At 40.5% G+C, this 14,135-nt stretch overlaps 1 protein-coding gene across 1 annotated transcript in view; it reads right to left on the bottom strand.

Moving 5' to 3' along the window:
• Nucleotides 1-859: 859 nt before the first annotated feature.
• The window catches only part of LOC139759142 (triple QxxK/R motif-containing protein-like), a 36,278-nt gene continuing 23,002 nt past the window's right edge, over nt 860-14,135 (bottom strand). The window contains exons 3-4 of the mRNA XM_071681148.1: nt 5,579-5,667; nt 860-4,219 (exon numbers count right to left, since the gene is read on the bottom strand). Of these exons, the coding sequence (XP_071537249.1) occupies nt 4,124-4,219; nt 5,579-5,667 (185 nt within the window). The 3' untranslated portion in view covers nt 860-4,123. The remainder of the gene's footprint in view (nt 4,220-5,578; nt 5,668-14,135) is intronic.

The following is a 14,135-nucleotide window of genomic DNA, read 5'->3' as shown; positions in this document are numbered from 1 at the left end:
ATGGGACTCTGATGATAGGTTAGGAATTATATCAGATCCCAGCTTTTTCTCACATACAGAACACTGAAACTATTTTCTGCTAGGTAATAGTCATATACTAAGGCTATCTTTCACTTTGTCTCATCCTCATTACTTTACATTTGCTTGAGTTGAATTTCATCAACTATGTTTCAAGCCAACTCTTGAGTCTGTTTAGGTTCCCTTTTATGCTGATGCAATCCTCTTCATTTTTCACTTCCCTTATGACCTTTACATCATCTGCAAACATATTCAAGTAGGATTCCATACCTTCAGGTTAAATCATTAAAATAGATCAAGAGTAATTGTCACACAAGTGAAATTTGTGTCTCCATTAATCACCTCAACCCATTTGGAAAAGGCACCTCTGACATGCATCCTTTGTTCTTTTCCACTGAGGTAATCTATCAATCATAGGTGTTTCCCCCTTATTCCTGCTTGGCAATCCAACCTACTGTGAGGTAAGGGGATGTATTCATCAGTTCTACCCTGAATTAATGAAAACATGATCAGAATGAACTGCAGGTGGGTGAAAGGCATGCACAGCATAGAATGAATTGGAGCGATGTGGTACTCATGATGTGCTGTCAACAGGCCAAACCAGGGTATACAAATCAGCTGGGATCCTATGGAAGGCTTGTGGGACCTGGCTGTGGATAGGGGGCTGTGCTTTCGGTGCATTACATATGACAGCAAGAAAATGGATGTGCGTAAATGAGGTTTTTTTCTTCATATGTTCCAGGAACTACCTCAGTAATGCAGGAAATGGAAAATAAGATGGAAAAAAAAAATACAGATACTTCAAAACACTAACATGACTGAGAGAGGAAAGAAAATACAAATTTCATACTATCCTTTTAATAATAATAAAAAATTCTATAAACCCAACTTATTCTTTAGAGTACAACATGAGTTATGTCCTCAAAAAAGACAGTAATGGCCCAATTAAAGCCCCTATCTTAAGTAACTATGTTTTTCTTAGTGAATTTGGCATAAAATAATACAGTAAACTTATGCCAATTAAAATAACACAAAAATTATAAACTGCTTATAACAATAATAAGTAAAACAAAACAATTGTACATAGAAATACAGTAAACAGAAAGTTTAAAAGCTGCTCTGTTCACAGAAAATATGAAGCACATCCTTTACTTAACTACTTAACAAAGCTTAAGGCTACTTAGCATCATCAAAGGCATGGAGTCTAAAACAGACTACATGTAATAAACAGGACAAAATGACCATAAGATACCTCATCGTATGTGATACAAAACCATTATTCAAAGATTGTTTACTAACTCACAAATATTTAATCAGCAATGAGTTTAATTGCTTAAACTATGGGATTATTAATGAAAAAAAAACCTGGTCAATAGGTTTTGTTCATCCAAACTGTTCTGCTTATTTTGTTCCATACAAATATTCTAAAAATTCAATATGCTACTGTTACTTTAGTGGTAAGCAAAATGCATTCAGATTTTGAAAGGTGGACTGTAATTGAATGGACGGACAATAAATTTACATTAGTGATTTTATCCATGTGGATCCCCTTGCTTTCCACTTGTATGGAATGGAAATTGCTGATTTAGTAAAATGAACATTTAAAAACAAATTTAAGAAAGACAAGAGTCTGTCTTTACAGGCCTTGGGTAAAATATCCATTATGAAATGGACAGGTAATCACTATGGAAAATTCATACTATCAGCAAACCGTTAATTCAGAAAGCACTGCTTACAGAGTATAGTAGCGCTTCTATATAGACTTCATCCATACATTTCAAGTGTCTTAAATATTTGTAATACCAAATGTAGCAAAAAGAAGGATATATATATATATTATATATTTTGCTTTGACGCTGTCTCCCGCGTTTGCGAGGTAGCGCAAGGAAACAGACGAAAGAAATGGCCCAACCCACCCCCATACACATGTATATACATACACGTCCACACACGCAAATATACATACCTATACATCTCAATGTACACATATATATATACACACACACAGACACATACATATATACACATGCACACCATTCACACTGTCTGCCTTTATTCATTCCCATCGCCACCTCGCCACATATGGAATAACATCCCCCTCCTCCCTCATGTGTGCGAGGTAGCACTAGGAAAAGAACAAAGGCCCCATTCGTTCACACTCAGTCTCTAGCTGTCATGCAATAATGCCCGAAACCACAGCTCCCTTTCCACATCCAGGCCCCACACAACTTTCCATGGTTTACCCCAGACGCTTCACATGCCCTGATTCAATCCATTGACAGCACGTCGACCCCGGTATACCACATCGATCCAATTCACTCTATTCCTTGCCCGCCTTTCACCCTCCTGCATGTTCAGGCCCTGATCACTCAAAATCTTTTTCACTCCATCTTTCCACCTCCAATTTGGTCTCCCACTTCTCCTCGTTCCCTCCACCTCCGACACATATATCCTCTTGGTCAATCTTTCCTCACTCATTCTCTCCATGTGCCCAAACCATTTCAAAACACCCTCTTCTGCTCTCTCAACCACGCTCTTTTTATTTCCACACATCTCTCTTACCCTTACATTACTTACTCGATCAAACCACCTCACACCACATATTGTCCTCAAACATCTCATTTCCAGCACATCCACCCTCCTGCGCACAACTCTATCCATAGCCCACGCCTCGCAACCATACAACATTGTTGGGAGATAATGTTCTCGACTTGCATACATTCTTCAAGGCTCCCAGGATTTTCGCCCCCTCCCCCTCCCTATGATTCAAAAAGAAGGATAAATACAGATAAAACTTTACAGCTACCAATTAGAGAAGAGTACCACATACATTCTTAAAAACCTACAACACTGTTTAGTGATTAAAGCATAAAACTGAAGAAAAAACATGCTGCAATAAATCAACAATTCAAATGAAGATGTAAACTGCATGCATGAACAAAAATTCATCATTCTCTCATGTTCTTGAATAAGTTTTGTCATGTACTGTACTCATGACTCTAGAATTTTTTCCCTTATTATCTTACTGACTATTTCATTTTCGCTAAGCACCAAAGCACTACAATGTAGTGGAAAACATACACATTTTGGTTCATAAAAACATATATCTGTTTTTCTTTAGGTGCAGTGACTTAAGAAGTATATTCTAGTTTGGTTCCAAAGTTTGATGTAAGCAACTTGATGAATATTTCCTTATCCATGAATGTGAATTAATTTAGGATATTTGGTAGAAGACAGTTGGTAGAATTAGTCAATAGGAACATTAGGTAAGAGCATTTCCAAACACTGCGCTAGACTTACCCTCTGCCAAATGCCTCTTAAGGGTGAGACACTAAAGGCTATGTGGCAGCACTGGAATTCTTTGGTTGTTATAGACTATTTCTACAACCACTCCCTTAAGGGAGTTCCAGAATGGAACAGGCATCAGAGATATACATAGATAAAAAGAAAAACCTTCTATAACTCTGATGTAACAGTACTGTTTGTGCACTTTTAAAAAACATTATATGGAATTCAAAACCTTATTGCTGTAAAATACTCTCTTTCCAAACTCAGTCATACCTTTACTGCACATGATATGCATAATATAAGGTACAATTATTAAATTACTGGTCCTCTGCATAAGCCTTATAATAAACAACAAAGCCTGACATTCATTTTTCACAAATGACTGTTGCACTTTTGATAAATCAGGATACTTTTGCTATTTTTGTAATCAGCACAAGGGAATTCAGACTAAGAAGGTGAAGCTACGTATTATACAAACAGACATGTTGTACAACAAAACTATTGCACAACTATTGTACAAAAAAGTTATTGCCCTGCATCCTGTCTGGAAATATCATTACAAAGAAATTCAATTAGCATGCTTGTCATCATACAGCCAAAAATATGATATGGAATACACCACAACAATTACAGCTGCAAATCCACTGATGACCATTCTGTGTTCTATCTTTCTTCAAAAGCACAAGGGAATTTAGACTAAGAAGGTGAAGCTATGTATACAAACAGACATGTTGTACAACAAAACTATCCCACAACTCTTGCGCAAAAAAGTTATTGCCCTGCATCCTGTCTGGAAATATCATCATTACAAAGAAATTTAATTAGCAGGCTTGTCATCATACAGCCAAAAATATAATATGGAATACACCACAACAATTACAGCTGCAAATCCACTGATGACCATTCTGACATCCTGAAAGAAATAAAAGCAACATCCAGTTATATATGTAGTTACTTGTGAATAAGAGCAAGGTTATTAGGTACAGTAGGGTTGAGGGTCAAGTCAATTGGGAGGTGAGTTTGAATGGAGAAAAACTGGAGGAAGTGAAGTGTTTTAGATATCTGGGAGTGGATCTGGCAGCGGATGGAACCATGGAAGCGGAAGTGGATCGTAGGGTGGGGAGAATGCGAAAATTCTGGGGGCCTTGAAGAATGTGTGGAGGTCGAGAACATTATCTCGGAAAGCAAAAATGGGTATGTTTGAAGGAATAGTGGTTCCAACAATGTTGTATGGTTGCGAGGCGTGGGCTATGGATGGAGTTGTGCGCAGGAGGATGGATGTGCTGGAAATGAGATGTTTGAGGACAATGTGTGGTGTGAGGTGGTTTGATCAAGTGAGTAACGTAAGGGTAAGAGAGATGTGTGGAAATAAAAAGAGCGTGGTTGAGAGAGCAGAAGAGGGTGTTTTGAAGTGGTTTGGGCACATGGAGAGAATGAGAGAGGAAAGATTGACCAAGAGGATATATGTGTCGGAGGTGGAGGGAACGAGGAGAAGAGGGAGACCAAATTGGAGGTGGAAAGATGGAGTGAAAAAGATTTTGTGTGACTGGGGCCTGAACATGCAGGAGGGTGAAAGGAGGGCAAGGAATAGAGTGAATTGGAGCGATGTGGTATACCAGGGTTGACGTGCTGTCAGTGGATTGAATCAAGGCATGTGAAGCGTCTGGGGTAAACCATGGAAAGCTGTGTAGGTATGTATATTTGCATGTGTGGACGTATGTATATACATGTGTATGGGGGTGGGTTGGGCCATTTCTTTCGTCTGTTTCCTTGCGCTACCTCGCAAACGCGGGAGACAGCGACAAAGTATAATAAAAAAAATAATAATACTTTAAACTGTACCGACTAGAAATAGTCAAGTATGGAAACAGTAATTTAAAAAATCTCATGAACAGTTCCAAAAATTCCAAAAATTTAAGAACTGAGAAAAAAGGATAAAAAAATATGGAAGGTTAGGCACAAATGGAAGAGGGATCTCCCAAAAACATATGTTTATGCATTTATATAGGATTTCAAGATGTATATAATGTCATACTCAAAACAGATGTAACTGGTCTCTGTCTGATCAAGGTTACACACTGACTGGTCAGGTTGTATCACCGTTTTGTTAAAGAATGTCTCACTCCAAAGGAGTCTACACTTCCTCGCTAATGGTTTTGAGGCAATCATATAAATCAATACATAAACACTTAAAATATAAATGAGCCATTCCTTTCCGTGGGCAAGTAAACTAATGCTACCTTAAAAAAATTCAAGAAAAATTTTTACTAACCTGATAAACCTTGGAAGTACTGCTTTTAGATTCTGAATGTTTTTTCATTTCTCGGATATTTGTATTTGTTTGCTTCTTGTACTGCTTACCTATGAATGATACATATACTAAACGACACATTACAACTGTTTAGCTGTTACATACATAACTAAAAGATTATACTGACCACATGTAAAAAGAGTCTCAAAAAAACAGTAAATGTCATCAGAAGGTACAGTTCTAATTACCATAAAAGCAAAGAAAATTTCTATTGTTATCTGTCTATATCTCTGATGCCTGTTCCAACTGGAACTCTCCCAAAGGGGTGACAACAGCAACAGAGTCTCCATAACTAAAGAACTTCAGAACTGCTTCTTAGCCTGTAGTGCCTCACCCTTAACAGGCCACTGGCAGAGGGGCAAATATAATGCAGAGTTTGCAGAGGCTCCTACCTAATGTTATTATTGATTACTTTTATTTAATGCTCCTACCTACTATTCCCTCAGTGGCCCAGTTCTCTGTTCTTAACGCTACCTCGCTAACGCGGGAAATGGCGAATAGTTTGAAAAAAAAAAAAAAAAAAAAAAACCTACTATTTCTACCTAATATTTCTGCATAATGCTCATGCCTAAATGTTCCTACCTACTACCTACCATTTTGCCAAAAAGCAGGGCTAGCACATAGTGTTGACACCTACATACCTTCAGCATCATGCTGCATCTGTTCCCAAGCACCTTCAGGATTGTATTAAGACCAAGGGACGTCATACGAAGTACTTAGGAGGGTGAGTACCTGTTTCATCTTGTTTACTGATATTTTTGTATAAGTTAAAGAAGCTTTTTAATGCATCATGATGACTTGTATAAAATTTGCAAGGAAGTGTAGTGATTGCGAGGGTGGTGATTTGTGACGAGCATTAGACTTTGAAGGATCATTGTGGTTTCAAAAGTGACAAAGGATGTGTGGATCTGTTGTTTGCTTTCATGTAAGTGCCAGAAACCCTCCCCTCCTTGTATTTTAACTTTCTAAAAGGGGAAACAGAAGAAGGAGTCACGCGAGGAGAGCTCATCCTCCTCGAAGGCTCAGATTGGGTGTCTAAATGTGTGTGGATGTAACCAAGATGAGAAAAAAGGAGAGATAGGTAGTATGTTTGAGGAAAGGAACCTGGATGTTTTGGCTCTGAGTGAAACGAAGCTCAAGGGTAAACGGGAAGAGTGGTATGGGAATGTCTTGGGAGTAAAGTCAAAGGTTGGTGAGAGGACAAGAGCAACGGAAGGAGTAGCACTACTCCTGAATCAGGAGTTGTGGGAGTATGTGATAGAGTGTAAGAAAGTAAATTCTAGATTGATATGGGTAAAACTGAAAGTTGATGGAGAGAGATGGGTGATTATTGGTGCATATGCACCTGGGCATGAGAAGAAAGATCATGAGAGGCAAGTGTTTTGGGAGCAGCTGAATGAGTGTGTTAGTGGTTTTGATGCACAAGACCGAGTTATAGTGATGGGTGATTTGAATGCAAAGGTGAGTAATGTGGCAGTTGAGGGAATAATTGGTATACATTGAGTGTTCAGTGTTGTAAATGGAAATGGTGAAGAGCTTGTAGATTTATGTGCTGAAAAAGGACTGATGATTGGGAATACCTGGTTTAAAAAGCGAGATATACATAAGTATACGTATGTAAGTAGGAGAGATGGCCAGAGAGCGTTATTGGATTACGTGTTAATTGATAGACGCACGAAAGAGAGACTTTTGGATGTTAATGTGCTGAGAGGTGCAACTGGAGGGATGTCTGATCATTATCTTGTGGAGGCGAAGGTGAAGATTTGTGGGGATTTTCAGAAAAGAAGAGAGAATGTTGGGGTGAAGAGAGTGGTGAGAGTAGGTGAGCTTGGGAAGGAGACTTGTGTGAGGAAGTACCAGGAGAGACTGATTACAGAATGGAAAAAGGTGAGAACAAAGGAGATAAGGGGAGTGGGGGAGGAATGGGATGTATTTAGGGAAGCAGTGATGGCTTGCGCAAAAGATGCTTGTGGCATGAGAAGTGTGGGAGGTGGGTTGATTAGAAAAGGTAGTGAGTGGTGGGATGAAGAAGTAAGATTATTAGTGAAAGAGAAGAGAGAGGCATTTGGACGATTTTTGCAGGGAAAAAATGCAAATGAGTGGGATAGGTATAAAAAAAAGAGGCAGGAGGTCAAGAGAAAGGTGCAAGAGGTGAAAAAGAGGGCAAATGAGAGTTGGGGTGAGAGAGTATCATTAAATTTCAGGAAGAATAAAAAGATGTTTTGGAAGGAGGTAAATAAGGTGTGTAAGACAAGGGAGCAAATGGGAACTTCAGTGAAGGGGGCTAATGGGGAGGTGATAACAAGTAGCGGTGATGTGAGGAGATGGAGTGAGTACTCTGAAGGTTTGCTAAATGTGTTTGATGATAGAGTGGCAGATATAGGGTGTTTTGGTCGAGGTGGTGTGCAAAGTGAGAGGGTTAGGGAAAATGATTTGGTAAATAGAGAAGAGGTAGTAAAAGCTTTACAGAAGATGAAAGCCGGCAAGGCAGCAGGTTTGGATGGTATTGCAGTGGTATTTATTAAAAAAGGGGGTGACTGTATTGTTGACTGGTTGGTAAGGTTATTTAATGTATGTATGATTCATGGTGAGGTGCCTGAGGACTGGCGGAATGCTTGCATAGTGCCATTGTACAAAGGCAAAGGGGATAAGAGTGAGTGCTCAAATTACAGAAGTATAAGTTTGTTCAGTATTCCTGGTAAATTATATGGAAGGGTATTGATTGAAAGAGTGAAGGCATGTACAGAGCATCAGATTGGGGAAGAGCAGTGTGGTTTCAGAAGTGGTAGAGGATGTGTGGATCAGGTGTTTGCTTTGAAGAATGTATGTGAGAAATACTTAGAAAAACAAATGGATTTGTATGTAGCATTTATGGATCTGGAGAAGGCATATGATAGAGTTGATAGAGATGCTCTGTGGAAGGTTTTAAGAATATATGGTGTGGGAGGCAAGTTGTTAGAAGCAGTGAAAAGTTTTTATCGAGGATGTAAGGCATGTGTACATGTAGGAAGAGAGGAAAGTGATATGGTTCTCATTGAATGTAGGTTTGCGGCAGGGGTGTGTGATGTCTCCATGGTTGTTTAATTTGTTTATGGATGGGGTTGTTAGGGAAGTGAATGCAAGAGTTTTGGAAAGAGGGGCAAGTATGCAGTCTGTTGTGGATGAGAGAGCTTGGGAAGTGAGTCAGTTGTTGTTCGCTGATGATACAGCGCTGGTGGCTGATTCATGTAAGAAACTGCAGAAGCTGGTGACTGAGTTTGGTAAAGTGTGTGAAAGAAGAAAGTTAAGAGTAAATGTGAATAAGAGCAAGGTTATTAGGGTTATTAGGTACAGTAGAGTTGAGGGTCAAGTCAATTGGGAGGTAAGTTTGAATGGAGAAAAACTGGAGGAAGTAAAGTGTTTTAGATATCTGGGAGTGGATCTGGCAGCGGATGGAACCATGGAAGCGGAAGTGAATCATAGGGTGGGGGAGGGGGCGAAAATTCTGGGAGCCTTGAAGAATGTTTGGAATTTGAGAACATTATCTCGGAAAGCAAAAATGGGTATGTTTGAAGGAATAGTGGTTCCAACAATGTTGTATGGTTGCGAGGCGTGGGCTATAGATAGAGTTGTGCGCAGGAGGGTGGATGTGCTGGAAATGAGATGTTTGAGGACAATATGTGGTGTGAGGTGGTCTGATCGAGTAAGTAATGTAAGGGTAAGAGAGATGTTTGGAAATAAAAAGAGTGTGGTTGAGAGAGCAGAAGAGGGTGTTTTGAAATGGTTTGGTCACATGGAGAGAATGAGTGAGAAAAGATTGACAAAGAGGATACATGTGTCATAGGTGGAGGGAACAAGGATAAGTGGGAGACCAAATTTTAGGTGGAAGGATGGAGTGAAAAAGATTTTGAGTGATCGGGGCCTGAATATGCAGGAGGGTGAAAGGCGTGCAAGGAATAGAGTGAATTGGAACGATATGGTATACCGCGGTCGACGTGCTGTCAATGGATTGAACCAGGGCATGTGAAGCGTCTGGGGTAAACCATGGAAAGTTCTGTGGGGCCTGGATGTGGAAAGGGAGCTGTGGTTTCGGTGCATTATTACATAACAGCTAGAGACTGAATGTGAACGAATGGGTCTATGTAGTCTTTTCCTAGCGCTACCTCGCACACATGAGGGGGGAGGGGGGTGTTATTCCATGTGAGGCGAGGTGGCGATGGGAACAAATAAAGGCAGACAGTATGAATTATGTACATGTGTATATATGTATATGTCTGTGTGTGTATATATATGCGTACATTGAGATGTATAGGTATGTTTTTTTCGTGTGTGGACGTGTATGTATATACATGTGTATGTGGGCGGGTTGGGCCATTCTTTCGTCTGTTTCCTTGCGCTACCTCGCAAACGCGGGAGACAGAGACAAAGCAAAATAGAATATAATAAATAATATTGGATTACGTGTTAATTGATAGACGCACGAAAGAGAGACTTTTGGATGTTAATGTGCTGAGAGGTGCAACTGGAGGGATGTCTGATCATTATCTTGTGGAGGCGAAGGTGAAGATTTGTGGGGATTTTCAGAAAAGAAGAGAGAATGTTGGGGTGAAGAGAGTGGTGAGAGTAGGTGAGCTTGGGAAGGAGACTTGTGTGAGGAAGTACCAGGAGAGACTGATTACAGAATGGAAAAAGGTGAGAACAAAGGAGATAAGGGGAGTGGGGGAGGAATGGGATGTATTCAGGGAAGCAGTGATGGCTTGCGCAAAAGATGCTTGTGGCATGAGAAGTGTGGGAGGTGGGTTGATTAGAAAAGGTAGTGAGTGGTGGGATGAAGAAGTAAGATTATTAGTGAAAGAGAAGAGAGAGGCATTTGGACGATTTTTGCAGGGAAAAAATGCAAATGAGTGGGATAGGTATAAAAAAAAGAGGCAGGAGGTCAAGAGAAAGGTGCAAGAGGTGAAAAAGAGGGCAAATGAGAGTTGGGGTGAGAGAGTATCATTAAATTTCAGGAAGAATAAAAAGATGTTTTGGAAGGAGGTAAATAAGGTGTGTAAGACAAGGGAGCAAATGGGAACTTCAGTGAAGGGGGCTAATGGGGAGGTGATAACAAGTAGTGGTGATGTGAGGAGATGGAGTGAGTACTCTGAAGGTTTGCTAAATGTGTTTGATGATAGAGTGGCAGATATAGGGTGTTTTGGTCGAGGTGGTGTGCAAAGTGAGAGGGTTAGGGAAAATGATTTGGTAAATAGAGAAGAGGTAGTAAAAGCTTTACAGAAGATGAAAGCCGGCAAGGCAGCAGGTTTGGATGGTATTGCAGTGGTATTTATTAAAAAAGGGGGTGACTGTATTGTTGACTGGTTGGTAAGGTTATTTAATGTATGTATGATTCATGGTGAGGTGCCTGAGGACTGGCGGAATGCTTGCATAGTGCCATTGTACAAAGGCAAAGGGGATAAGAGTGAGTGCTCAAATTACAGAAGTATAAGTTTGTTCAGTATTCCTGGTAAATTATATGGAAGGGTATTGATTGAAAGAGTGAAGGCATGTACAGAGCATCAGATTGGGGAAGAGCAGTGTGGTTTCAGAAGTGGTAGAGGATGTGTGGATCAGGTGTTTGCTTTGAAGAATGTATGTGAGAAATACTTAGAAAAACAAATGGATTTGTATGTAGCATTTATGGATCTGGAGAAGGCATATGATAGAGTTGATAGAGATGCTCTGTGGAAGGTTTTAAGAATATATGGTGTGGGAGGCAAGTTGTTAGAAGCAGTGAAAAGTTTTTATCGAGGATGTAAGGCATGTGTACATGTAGGAAGAGAGGAAAGTGATATGGTTCTCATTGAATGTAGGTTTGCGGCAGGGGTGTGTGATGTCTCCATGGTTGTTTAATTTGTTTATGGATGGGGTTGTTAGGGAAGTGAATGCAAGAGTTTTGGAAAGAGGGGCAAGTATGCAGTCTGTTGTGGATGAGAGAGCTTGGGAAGTGAGTCAGTTGTTGTTCGCTGATGATACAGCGCTGGTGGCTGATTCATGTAAGAAACTGCAGAAGCTGGTGACTGAGTTTGGTAAAGTGTGTGAAAGAAGAAAGTTAAGAGTAAATGTGAATAAGAGCAAGGTTATTAGGGTTATTAGGTACAGTAGAGTTGAGGGTCAAGTCAATTGGGAGGTAAGTTTGAATGGAGAAAAACTGGAGGAAGTAAAGTGTTTTAGATATCTGGGAGTGGATCTGGCAGCGGATGGAACCATGGAAGCGGAAGTGAATCATAGGGTGGGGGAGGGGGCGAAAATTCTGGGAGCCTTGAAGAATGTTTGGAATTTGAGAACATTATCTCGGAAAGCAAAAATGGGTATGTTTGAAGGAATAGTGGTTCCAACAATGTTGTATGGTTGCGAGGCGTGGGCTATAGATAGAGTTGTGCGCAGGAGGGTGGATGTGCTGGAAATGAGATGTTTGAGGACAATATGTGGTGTGAGGTAGTCTGATCGAGTAAGTAATGTAAGGGTAAGAGAGATGTTTGGAAATAAAAAGAGTGTGGTTGAGAGAGCAGAAGAGGGTGTTTTGAAATGGTTTGGTCACATGGAGAGAATGAGTGAGAAAGATTGACAAAGAGGATACATGTGTCATAGGTGGAGGGAACAAGGATAAGTGGGAGACCAAATTTTAGGTGGAAGGATGGAGTGAAAAAGATTTTGAGTGATCGGGGCCTGAATATGCAGGAGGGTGAAAGGCGTGCAAGGAATAGAGTGAATTGGAACGATATGGTATACCGCGGTCGACGTGCTGTCAATGGATTGAACCAGGGCATGTGAAGCGTCTGGGGTAAACCATGGAAAGTTCTGTGGGGCCTGGATGTGGAAAGGGAGCTGTGGTTTCGGTGCATTATTACATAACAGCTAGAGACTGAATGTGAACGAATGGGTCTATGTAGTCTTTTCCTAGCGCTACCTCGCACACATGAGGGGGGAGGGGGGTGTTATTCCATGTGAGGCGAGGTGGCGATGGGAACAAATAAAGGCAGACAGTATGAATTATGTACATGTGTATATATGTATATGTCTGTGTGTGTATATATATGCGTACATTGAGATGTATAGGTATGTTTTTTTCGTGTGTGGACGTGTATGTATATACATGTGTATGTGGGCGGGTTGGGCCATTCTTTCGTCTGTTTCCTTGCGCTACCTCGCAAACGCGGGAGACAGAGACAAAGCAAAATAGAATATAATAAATAATATTGGATTACGTGTTAATTGACAGGCGCGTGAAAGAGAGACTTTTGGATGTTAATGTGCTGAGAGGTGCAACTGGAGGGATGTCTGATCATTATCTTGTGAAGGCAAAGGTGAAGATTTGTATGGGTTTTCAGAAAAGAAGAGAGAATGTTGGGGTGCAGAGGGTGGTGAGAGTAAGTGAGCTAGGGAAGGAGACTTGTGTGAGGAAGTACCAGGAGAGACTGAGTACAGAATGGAAAAAGGTGAGAACAAAGGAGGTAAGGGGAGTGGGGGAGGAATGAGATGTATTTAGGGAAGCAGTGATGGCTTGCGCAAAAGATGCTTGTGGCATGAGAAGCGTGGGAGGCGGGTTGATTAGAAAGGGTAGTGAGTGGTGGGATGAAGGAAGATTATTAGTGAAAGAGAAGAGAGAGGCATTTGGACAATTTTTGCAGGGAAATAATGCAAATGAGAGGGAGATGCATAAAAGAAAGAGGCAGGAAGTCAAGAGAAAGGTGCAAGAGGTGAAAAAGAGGGCAAATGAGAGTTGGGGTGAGAGAGTATCATTAAATTTCAGGGAGAATAAAAAGATGTTCTGGAAGGAGGTAAATAAAGTGCGTAAGACAAGGGAGTAAATGGGAACTTCAGTAAAGGGGGCTAATGGGGAGGTGATAACAAGTAGTGGTGATGTGAGAAGATGAAGTGAGTATTTTCAAGGTTTATGGAATCGTTTGATGATAGAGTGGCAGATATAGGGTGTTTTGGTCGAGGTGGCGTGTAAAGTGAGAAGGTTAGGGAAAATGATGTGGTAAACAGAGAAGAGGTAGTAAAAGCTTTGCGGAAGATGAAAGCCGGCAAGGCAGCAGGTTTGGATGGTATTGCAGTGGAATTTATTAAAAATGGGGATGACTGTATTGTTGACTGGTTGGTAAGGTTATTTAATGTATGTATGATTCATAGTGAGGTGCCTGAGGATTGGCGGAATGCTTGCATAGTGCCATTGTACAAAGGCAAAGGGGATAAGAGTGAGTGCTCAAATTACAGAGGTATAAGTTTGTTGAGTATTCCTAGTAAACTATATGGGAGGGTATTGATTGAGAGGGTGAAGGCATGTACAGAGCATAAGATTGGGGAAGAGCAGTGTGGTTTCAGAAGTGGTAGAGGATGTGTGGATCAGATGTTTGCTTTGAGGAATGTATGTGAGAAATACTTAGAAAAGCAAATGGATTTTTATGTAGCATTTATGGATCTGGAGAAGGCATATGATAGAGTTGATAGAGATGCTCTGTGGAAGGTATTAAGAATATATGGTGTGGGAGGCAAGTTG

The sequence above is a fragment of the Panulirus ornatus genome, chromosome 2 (genome assembly GCF_036320965.1).
Source record: "Panulirus ornatus isolate Po-2019 chromosome 2, ASM3632096v1, whole genome shotgun sequence".
Taxonomy (NCBI): domain Eukaryota; kingdom Metazoa; phylum Arthropoda; class Malacostraca; order Decapoda; family Palinuridae; genus Panulirus; species Panulirus ornatus.
This window is presented reverse-complemented; position numbering and strand designations above follow the sequence as displayed.